The sequence below is a fragment of the Brassica napus genome, assembly GCF_020379485.1.
Source record: "Brassica napus cultivar Da-Ae chromosome A5 unlocalized genomic scaffold, Da-Ae chrA05_Random_16, whole genome shotgun sequence".
NCBI classification, from domain to species: domain Eukaryota; kingdom Viridiplantae; phylum Streptophyta; class Magnoliopsida; order Brassicales; family Brassicaceae; genus Brassica; species Brassica napus.
This window is the reverse complement of record NW_026014010.1, coordinates 3387-14259: the sequence shown is the minus strand read 5'-3', so window position 1 is coordinate 14259 and position 10873 is coordinate 3387. Positions and strand designations below refer to the sequence as shown.

The following is a 10873-nucleotide window of genomic DNA, read 5'->3' as shown; positions in this document are numbered from 1 at the left end:
ATAACTAAATATTAAGTAAAATTATTAATTCTATATAATTGAAAGAGAATATCAAATGATCTCTAAGATTTTATATTATTATTATTAATAATGAATATAGTGCATAAAGGAATTTTAAAAATTTCTAATACATAATAATTTTCAATAAAAGATAAATAATAATTTAAAATTATTTTTAACTAGTAATACATGTATTAATAAGTAGTTATAAAATCTCTATGCCCGCACGTGCGGGCGAAACACCTAGTTGTTTAAAAAAAGCATTTGTAATCAGCTGAGATTTTTCAGCTTAAATTTTTTCAGCTTAAATTTTAAAGTTGAAAATTATTTTAGCGCTTTTTTCTTTTTCGTTTTTTTTGTTTTATTATAGCTCGATATTTTTCTTCATATTTTACTCTTTGAAGTTTTTAAACTATTAATTCACCACTCAAACTAAAATAAATAAATAAATAAGCTAACTACTGTAAAAGCAAATTTGAAAAAAAAAACTTTAGATTTTATTTACCAATCAATAATGAACTTTTAGTTTTTCAAGACGCTAAGAAAATAATTCGTAAGTTTTAATTTATATTTCTGAGATTTTTTTTTCTAAGCTATTTTCTGAGATTTCTCCTTCCGTTTTTTTTTTCTCTTTCTTTTGGTTATATGCGACTATAAAAGAAGATTTGATTTGAAAAAGTCTTGTTTTCCAACTAAATCAGTATATTAACTGTTGCAATTCAAAAAAGTACATTATGAACTCTATATTAGAAACAAACTCTAACGAAGTAGCTATTGGATCTTAACACAAAGAGCAAAACCCTCCTTTGTTGTCCACTGATTTGGTTTTTTCTTCTTTTAGCTTAGAGTTAACGAAGTTCTCTGTTTTTACTTCTCCCTCAGAACTGTATTGAACATGGATCATCAAGAAGTTCTTGCTTTGACCTACTAAATCGCATCTGTAAAAGACGATAACATCTCTCTCTTTGAGATTCTTCTCCTTGACGAAACGTTTCCATCCACTGGTGAAGACAAATCTGACTACTTGTCCAGTAACAATACCTGAACTTCCACTGTCTCATGGTTTGTCAAAAAACACAACCTCAACATCCTCTACTATTTCACCCTCTTCTCTCTCGTTTATGAAAGGTAAATACTTTACTGCATGCCTCTTAGGTATCACAAGCCGGTTGAGTTTTTCCAACATCGCTTGGAGTCAATCCTTCCGAAATAGCTCTGTGCATGTCAAACGGTACTTGGTTGAGTCTTGATCTCCTTGGACTCGTTCTGATCCAACTAAGTTGATACTAGCGACATTATGAAAGGGAGACTAAGATAATCTTAAACTTTTGTTGGTAAGAACCGTCTTTGATCATCCCAACACAGCTTCCGTTGTGTAGCCTTTTTGAAAGTTCGGCTCGTGAACCGTGGAAGTATTCAAAGGAAGTTCCTGTGACAAGTAGCATCAAAGCTTCGGAGCTTGATGGATGCGCTATCGTAAGCCATGGCGGCTTCAACAGAAGATTTGAAAGTTCCTAGCCAAATCCTCTTGTGGTCAATGTATATCTGAGCCCCCCTGACCGTTACGATGATGTTCAACTACTCCTTTGTATTTTGAATTCCCTAAAAGTGCAATCTTTTTTGTGGCAACAGCGAGGACATTGTCTGTTGTGTCATCGACAGGGTCTCTTGCGTTCTGAGAGGCAACAAGGGTTGCTTGAGGTTGAAGTCTCCGTCATCTGGTTGCAGATACCCATTAACAATAACAGAGTAGAGGGAAGGAAAACAAAACGATGGAAAAACAGGATAGAATTGTAAGGAGATTAGATACGTAGGAGAAGTATTTATAGAGTAAACACTACACATTTTCCATTCTTTTGTTGTCTCTATAATTTTACCGTTGGTAAATACTGACCTTCTCGAAGTTTCCTTTTTCTTTACAGAACAGGAAACTAACTAAAGTGCAGCTGCAAAAAAAGGAAAGTAACTTCATGTTTTCCGTTTTTGATTATTTGTGAAAACGTAACTAAAGACCAGTTGTTTTTTTTTTAACGCTGATTTATTAGATCTTACAATTATGATATAGGAAAGATTACATAGACGATTCGACAAACGACAATACTACCTGCCTTATGAAGACCTACGTCTAACTGCATCATCTGAGCCGTCCTATGAAGATCCACGCCTGGCCAGATTTACTTGCACCATGTTGAAGATCCCTTGCAAGCTTTTCCTCTGTAGTCTGCATAATTGTTTAATAAACCGTTCTCTCCGGGACTTGAAACCTGGATTTCCTGTAATCTGCATTAAATTACATAGTCTGGGATTCGAACCCTAGACATGGGTATAGAAGCCTTTAAACCTTAACCAATAGGCTACGGTGCTTCCACATTAAAGATTATTGATGTAAGATTTAACAACTGGTCTTAACATTAAAGACCAGTTGTTAAAAAGTCAAAAAAAACTTTTTGTCATCCCATGTGGCTGAGTATTTTTCCTTTTTTGAGTATCTGTGATTTGTTAAACTAAAATATTTTGCTAGATTTAAGATTATTGATGTAAGATTTAAGACAAGTGTACGTTTATAAACATATACCAAATTTAGGGTTTCGTAATCATCACAAAGTCACACAAACTACGGTTCCTGATTCATTTGATCAGAAAAGCCAAGAGATTTCTAATCCCATCAACTTGAGTATTCTATAATTAAGGCTATTCATTCATCATGTTGTTTTGAGGATAACGACTTTTCTCATGAAAAACTTGAGTAATTAATACTTCTGATCTATCTATCTATCTATACTATTATTTGCAAAATAAATTTTAGCAATGGAGCTCTCACGTTAAAAGTTAGAGCGGTTAATATCTATTAATACTCTTAATATATATATATAATTAACTATATAATCAAAAACGAATTTTTATTTATATATTTTTTTTCAAAAATATAATTTTTACATCGTATTGTTATCTTAAAACATATTTTCAGTTATAAATTTAAAATAAATTTACATTTTAAATTCATTAAAATATTAATCAACTAAATTTGTATAAATATATTTACTAAAATATTTTTGATATGTGAATGTTTTCTTTAAAATTTCAGCACAATAATAAACATATATATTTTAATTAAATTTACGTCATATATTTTTATATATATATATAATTTGATGTTTGATTTAATTTTTTTGAAAACATAAATAATAAGTTATCATGCTGATTTTGAATTAATAAATAAAACTAATATATATCCCCATCAATAACGACTTTAACGACTGAAATAATCATGAGATGGAAATCCTGTCACGAGTGGAATAGAAAGAAATAAGAGATGATTAGATTAAATAAATGGTGAAGATTCATATAATTAGGGTTTAAATAAATGTGTGGATCCGTCCCGGGCCTACTGCTACAGTTAAAGAGACAGTAACTTAATAACACGTTTTTTGTTTTCCTTTCTCAAATCTTCTTCTTAACAGGACGGCAGAATCAGCTATTAACAATCTGGAAATTCACAGCAATCAAGATTGTTCTAAACATTTTCATTTGTCTTGTATATTTGCAAGATCCAAAAAGACAAGAGCTGATTGTTGTCCATTGGTTTCATTTGGTTAAGGTTTTGTTTTGTTACAGACCGAACTGATAAATCTAGTTTGTTCTTTTCATTTGTGAGAGATTTGAAGGACAAAATCATAGTAATAGATACAACAAAGGAAGAGATAGAGATTAGACTACTAGTAGTGAATGAAACAGTTATATAGATGAATCTAGCGATCTCAAGCATGCGCTTTTAAGGTCCATTTCTACTTGATGGATTGTCCACTGCATGTTTTCTAGTTTCTACAGAAAATATGAACCTTCATTATCATTGTGTATTGCATTCTCACAAGTCAAATTAGTAAAAGGGGGAACATAAGTAATTGATCGTTTGCTCTTATTTTAACGTACCTTAACAATGTCATGGTACTGTCTCGCAATTGTATCAAAATGAGGATCCACTCCTTGGTATTCTCTGAGACGTGTAAACCTGGTCATTTTCGCAGGCTCGGGTTATTGCTCTATATAATCAATGAAGATGGGGCAAAAGCAGAGCTGTTAGAGCTAAGCAATTAAAGAGAGGATAAGATACAAACCGCTTTGTTGTATGCAGCTGAAGCTCCTCGGTAGCTTCCACTAGATAGTTCCTGGAAAAAAAATACGAAACAAAATTAGAGGTGAGAGCAGGCTTCTCTGTGAGTTGATAGTACGAAATATAGTTCTGGAAAAGTTGATTTAAAGACCTGATGCTGTGCAAGGCTGGTATGGATTCAGGGGTGTATGTTTCAAGGAGGAGAATATGTTCTAAAACCCTTCAAGCAAGAAGAAGAAGAAAAAAGAGACATTAGTTACTGAAATAGCTTCAGATTTAGATACTAAACAGTGAATGATGATAATGATACCTTAATTTTGTGTTCATGGTTTCGCACCTTTTACACAACCAAGTCTTCTGCATCTCATCTGTTACAAATATACGAGTTAGGAAAATGAGAACAAGGGGAGCAACTGAATCAATTGGAGAACACTGAAAACCGCTTACATATTTATGTTGATGTTCTAACTTCAGATCCTTCACAAGCTTTATAAGTACCCCGAGTCTTTGTTCCAGGGACCTTGTTCAGAACAGAAACGGACAGTCATCAGAACTTACTAGCACTGGGGTTACAAGGATAATTCACAGCAGTAGCAAGAAACTTATCTATAATAAAACATATCATGAAACACTCAGGTAACTGAAATTTCGTTTGCACATTACCCTAAATATATTCTTTTTCACCTACATTGTAATATTCTGCAAACTTCCTGTCAGCCGAGTAGAGGTCCTCTCGTAGAGCTGCCTCTTCTCTTTCAATCTCCTCAATATAACTTAACCCTGGAAATTCAAGAAACACATTGTCATTGACCTTCGCTAAAGCATAGAAGAATGAATAAATGTGAGAAAGTCATCTGCTCCTTCAAGATTTTCGAATAAATATTATTGACAAACAGAACACTAATCACCAACATGATTATTTCTCTACGGAATATATCTTAAGAAGCTTTAATTCCTTGCTTATAACTAACATATGTATAAATGTATGGCACATTACCTAGATATGTGTCCTAGAAAGAAGAGTAGCTAACAGGCTTCATTAACCATCCATCAATCAGATTAATTAGGTTTTATAGTGATAAAATTAAACACATACAAGGAAAAACAAGCTTTTTTCCTTCCAGATGTTTTTAGCTATGGTTAAACCTCAGAGGTAAAGCTAACCTTTCTGGGAGCCTAGCACTTGAATTTTGATTTCCTGTGGATGAATCTGACAATAAGGAAAATCTGGGGTCATTACGTTCAGTGCAACTTAACATGAAGAGCCAAGTATCTCACTAGACAGGACAATTCGGTAAAGAACAAAAGATCTCTCCCTCAAGAGTATATACTGGTAAGGAAGATCTTACCAGTGTCATCAACAATGGCATCAGCCAACTTATCACACTTTTCTTCAGCCTACCTTCTATCTCACGGGCAAGAAACATTTGGTAGTCAGCCATATCCTAAGCAAAAGTGTCATTAAAGAAGAAGAAAACAAAAATCAGAATTTGTGTTATAGTTATGAAGAGACCAATACAAGGCAAAAATGATGTGACGATACCATGGACCATAGTATTTTGAAGCTGGACATATGATAAATAAGCAGGGGTTATTCCAAGAAAGCGATTCGGCACACCACCAACTACGTCAGTATCAGGAGCAGCACCAAGACTGTTTGCAGAGCTGTTCGCATAGTTCACCGAGTTAGAAGCGGAGCTAATTGTAAAACTCGTGGTGCTCGCACTATCAAGAGAGCTTCTTGATAGTATACTCCACTTTTCGATATCTTCCTCGTGAATTTCACCATCATCTGAAATAAGAGGTAGCCTAAGTTTCTGAGCTGCCTCAGCAACCACCAACCTATGCTCTAAAGTCTCATAAACCTGGAAAAAGATCAACAAGTTGGCTCGTAAAGGAGTCAATGAAATAAACATAATCGCAAAAAAAACTGAATTCCCAGAAGAAGAAGAAACCTGAGGGAAAAGACCCTGAACATCCCGAGTTCCCACATGGTTAGGCAAAGAAAGAGCTTGCTGATACTCTTCTACCATAGCGACAGCTTCACAATAGATAGCCTACAATACATTGCATATCAATCAATACGCCTAGGCATTTATTTGTCCCATTCCTTTTTGTGCGAAATAGATCGTGTAATTAGAGAAAAAAGAGTTATATTTACCATAGCTTCCAAGTAACGCAATCTCTCCCGAGACATCTCCTCTCTCGCCTGAAATGGCGATATCAAAAGCCTTAGAGGATTGGGGAAACACATCTAGAGAGAGAGGGAGATTACGAGCTGGAGATCGTAGTAGGCTGATTTGGTGACAAGAGATCCATCGGGAGCCAGGCAATGACGCTCTCTAACTGATCCATCAATTGGTTGACATCCGCCGCGCCTTGCAGTGCCTCACCATCGATGCACAATCCCTCCGCCGCGACAGTTGGTTCAAAAAAACCAATCGAAGTTCCACTAGTCCTTCCTTGATAGTATATTGCTGAAATAACCCCCTAACTTTCGTGAAATTCATTGATAAAAGCCTAAAATAACTTTTGTTAACACATTTTGAGCGACGTCGTTTTGAAGAATAAAATAAGATTTGATAGGAGAAAAACAAGCTGATTTAACCCAAACAAACACGCACAGAAGATCATCGTTGAATCGATGGAATCTCCTTGGTTCCTGGACAATCTCATCTTCTTCATCCTACGTCCGCTTCTGGCCACCTCCTTCATCGTCTGCTTCATCGCTCTTTGTACTCTCTTCTCCATTTTTTTTCTCTTACTTTTGAGAAAATAGATAATCTGGGTAATTGTCCTTGAATTGAATTGAATTGGCAGGGTGGTTTCTGGCATGGAAGCTGGTACTAAGCCATGTTCCTCTGGTACAAGAGATCTTTGGTTTGAGGCACAAGACCTTTATACCTAAACCTGAATCTCGTGGGAGAATCTCCAAATTCTACAAAAGTATCACTTCTTCTCAGAATCATTGTAATTAATTATTATTTACCCTTCACTCTTTTATTTATTCAATACTACTACTACTGAAGCCATTTACTGTGTGTTTTGGATTGTAGAAAAACGAGCAAGAAGCTAACAAGAATCAAGCTAAAGAAAGCTGTAGAGTTCTATTTGAATTTCTGCAATGTAATGTGCATTCTGCTGTATATTCAAGTGTTTCAAAACCCAAATCTTTTATAATGTTTTCATCTCTAAATTGTTATTCATGAATCGATTATGATATTTTGCCAGACAGAACAACCCTATTCTTAGGTACCTATTGCTGACTGGATAGTTACTGTTTTCGACATGTTACTGTCTCAAACCATTTGCCTCCTTTTTTGTTGTTGTTAAAAATCCCACTTGACCCTGTTAATCATATACCAAAAGATGCATCTTAGCTCTTCCTGAATGTTGATTTGCCTAGTTATACGTCAGAAAAAGCTGTGGTAAAGACTACTTGAGACGCATATGTGGATCTGTTGTTGCAGAACAAAGACGGTGAGGCTATGCTAGTTCTCGTTTTGTTGAGATGTTGCCTAAGTTTATGTTGTATACGCACAGAACGAGAACATTCCTAGTCCCTGGAGAGAAAAGGATTGGATGTATAAGCTGTTCCTCCTACAGCTGACAGTGCAGAAGACAGGGAACAGTTAGCAGAAAGCTATGGTTCAACCAATTGGCAAAGATCTTCCTGATAAGGTCACTCTTAAAGATATCATGGATACCCTTCCCTGAGAGGTATATAAGTGTTGCACGTCATTGGCATTGAAATACAGTTACAGGGGGTCTCTCATCCACTGTCTCTTCTCTCTCTCGCCTTGCTAATTACTGTTGTCTAAGTGCATTGTTCTTTGTGATAGGCCATGATTGTGCTCATAAATCATTTTCACAGAACAAATTGGTTGAAGACATTGTGGGTACTCTAGCCTTCCTACCTCTTGTATGTTTAAGCAAAACCGTCATCACGCAAAACTAACATGTAACTCTCCCTAACCTACTTAAGACTTCGTGACTTTGTTCTCTATAGGTTAGTTCTCATAACCATGCTTGGCAACCTTCCGCAAGAGGAGGTTGATTCATCACCCGTTTCTGCAAAAAGTGGTCAGATTGTCCTTCTTTGTCCATAGGTCACTGGAATATATATACATGAAGCTTTACTCTTTTACGCAATGATCAATTCTTCTTTTCTCTGTATACTTGTTTACAAAATAGTAAGTGTTCTGATAGGGGTGAACTGGCACTTAAATCTGAGAAAACGAGCGAGCGAAGTAAATAGGGTGAAGATAAGTTTGGCTTGTGTTTATGCCTTCATGGCCGTTGGCGTTGAGTGGCCAACGATTATACACAAAGTTGGCATTTTGGGATGGGTAAAGTTCTGGTTGATGCCATGGTTGGGCTATCACTTTTGGATTAATGCTTCTCTCTGTTCTCCCTTTTTCGTTGGATACACCATCAGAAGCCACAACGAATATGCATTTGTTGTTTCTCTATAGATGAGCACGTTCACGATGGTTCATCATACGCCTCCACACATTCCTTTCAAGCCTGCGGGAGTGGGAACGTAGCTCAAGTCCAGCTTAACGGAAATGTTCATTGTGATTATCCTAGTTAGTAATGCATCTTTACCTGCTAAGCTGGTATTCTCCGAGTTTGAGAGCATTATTTTGATGTTTCTGTGATTGAGATTCTTTGCCATGATATCAACGTACACATCCCACATGACATGAGCCCAAGAATACATAACTACAACCTCTGTGCGGCTCATGAGTCTATACAAGAGAACTGGGGAAAGGTAATATCCACTTTGTTATCCTATAAAGCTGTAAGCTTTATGCATCTATATGACCAAAAATTTTTTCTTTAGACACTAAAAGAAGCTTCTTGGGTTTCTTGCTTGCGGGTATGTTGCAGTATACAAACTGGCTATTGCAACTGGCGCTTGTTGAAGACGATAATGAGTCGGGTGCCATTTCTACAACAAAGAAAGGAACTACATTCGTTCTGAAAGAGTAGTAGCAGACCAGGTTTGTAAAATCTATACTATTAAAAGAAAATCATTCTGAAAAAATCTACTTTAAAAGTTGTTTGGACCTATTAGTTTTTGGTCTTACAATTAATTATTCTAACTATAGTCTATATGATATCCAAATTGTTTCATAGACCACCACGAACTTATGTTATTGGTCGAATGCTTATGTGAAAGTTTTGGAGATGATTTTTGCAACACTATATAGCGTTGTCTATTAGTGCTTTCGTTTCATGTTTTAATAATTCCGACTGTTTGTATGGCTCTGTCACCGTATTCAAGAGCTCTCCCTCTCCAGTCTGTGCCCTGTGGCGCTATGTGTCGATCATATCTGATTGTATGAGTCACTGTTTATAAGGGGTTATTATCGGGGCTGATTTAAAGCGGGTCGTATTCGGGTCCGACAAAAAAACAGAGAAAGAGAACTGAAAAGGAGATAAGAAGCAAATCCTCACCACAATTCAAATCAAAGAAGAAGAATTTCCAACATTTAAAATCTTATTCACCAAAAAACCTTATTTACCAAAAAGTCTTATGTACCGCCAGTAAAAAGAATTAAATATTTAAAAATAAATTTTTTCGCACCATTTAAATGAATATTCACTATTAGTTCTCAACATTTGGTTCTGTTCTAAAATTTAGAAACCGTTCAATTATTTATAAAATTTGATTATGTTTCAGGATTATTTTAGTTTGGTCAGTAGAAAATTGAGAACTGGCAAATATGCAATAAAAATAGGTCAAACTCAGTTCCAGTTTGATTATGGGTTTTCGTAGTAATTACGGATTTATAGATAAAAATATCAGATAATTTAGGTCTTTCAGTTTAGTATAGGGTAATTCAGATTGTTTGGATAAAAAATATCGGATAATTCAAATAATTTTTAATATTTTGAAGATAAAATATTTGGGTAAATTTAATTTTTTTGGGTAATTCTGTTTATAAATATATTTTAAGGATATTCGGTTATTTATAAATGGGGTAAATTGAATATATTTAATATTTATAAGTATATAATTTGTATTTTAAAATTCAGGTACCCATTAGGCTCTCGGTTGGGTTTCAATATTTTGTTCCAGAGATATTATGAGATGCTCAGTTATTTATGAAATTCCTTTCAATTTTGGTTTTGATTTTTTTTTCAGTTTGGTACAGTTCGGGTTTGTAGCTCCGACTTAAATATGTCCGAACCTAAATAAAAAACATACCCCGCGCTTGAAAAATCTAGTTTAATCTATTAAAAAAAGAGTACAAATATAAAATGCCCCTAGGTTTTCTAACTTATGTACAATGGCATGTCATTATAGTTATTATTAAGTTACTTTGTCGGATTCTATGTCTTTTTCTGTGTAATTAATTATATTTCCTAATTTGAGTTTTAACTAAAAAAGCAACAATAATTTAAAAAATCAATCTCCCTAGCTAATCAATTAATTAGGGTCCAAAACACTTCTTATAATCTAGCTAGCTAATAAATATTTTCTATAAATAAAATCATCTACCATTTAATAATGATATAAAAATTATTTATTCATCGTCTGTTCCCTTAATATTCATATATAACTGGAATATTATAACCGATGTAGATTTATTAATGATATATTATTAAAAGTTACTTAATAAAAATGATAAAACAACACTATGAAGCCACTTAAATCAATTTATGTATTTATTTAACTAAATCTAGAACACAATATTGTTTTAAAGATATAGTTAAAATAATCAGTATCATTAGTAATAACTAAAACCCACA

The 10873-nt window shown here is 34.5% G+C and overlaps 1 protein-coding gene, 1 long non-coding RNA gene and 3 pseudogenes across 2 annotated transcripts; 2 read left to right on the top strand and 3 right to left on the bottom strand.

The window, feature by feature from the left end:
* Nucleotides 1-781: 781 nt before the first annotated feature.
* LOC125594229 lies at nucleotides 782-1718 on the bottom strand (annotated as a pseudogene).
* Nucleotides 1719-3555: 1837 nt separating this feature from the next.
* On the bottom strand, nucleotides 3556-4007 carry LOC125594226. The gene is made up of 2 exons (XR_007329788.1): nucleotides 3931-4007; nucleotides 3556-3822 (listed from the first exon to the last, which is right to left on the bottom strand). It is a non-coding gene; the product is annotated as an uncharacterized LOC125594226 (long non-coding RNA).
* Nucleotides 4008-4658: 651 nt separating this feature from the next.
* On the bottom strand, nucleotides 4659-6611 carry LOC125594228 (annotated as a pseudogene).
* An 88-nt stretch (nucleotides 6612-6699) lies between these two features.
* Nucleotides 6700-7089, top strand: LOC125594227. Its single transcript, XM_048770513.1, has 2 exons — nucleotides 6700-6846; nucleotides 6932-7089. The coding sequence occupies exons 1-2, from the start codon at nucleotides 6756-6758 to the stop codon at nucleotides 7087-7089; spliced, it is 249 nt and encodes an 82-aa protein (XP_048626470.1). The 5' UTR covers nucleotides 6700-6755.
* Nucleotides 7090-8136: 1047 nt separating this feature from the next.
* On the top strand, nucleotides 8137-9117 carry LOC125594225 (annotated as a pseudogene).
* Nucleotides 9118-10873: the final 1756 nt, after the last annotated feature.

Bases quoted from the DNA above. Each gene is read 5' to 3' on its own strand.
- LOC125594227 (XM_048770513.1), top strand. From the start codon at position 6,756: ATGGAATCTCCTTGGTTCCTGGACAATCTCATCTTCTTCATCCTACGT. The intron at 6,847-6,931 runs GTACTCTCTTCT...TTGAATTGGCAG, and splicing joins CGTCTGCTTCATCGCTCTTT to GGTGGTTTCTGGCATGGAAG.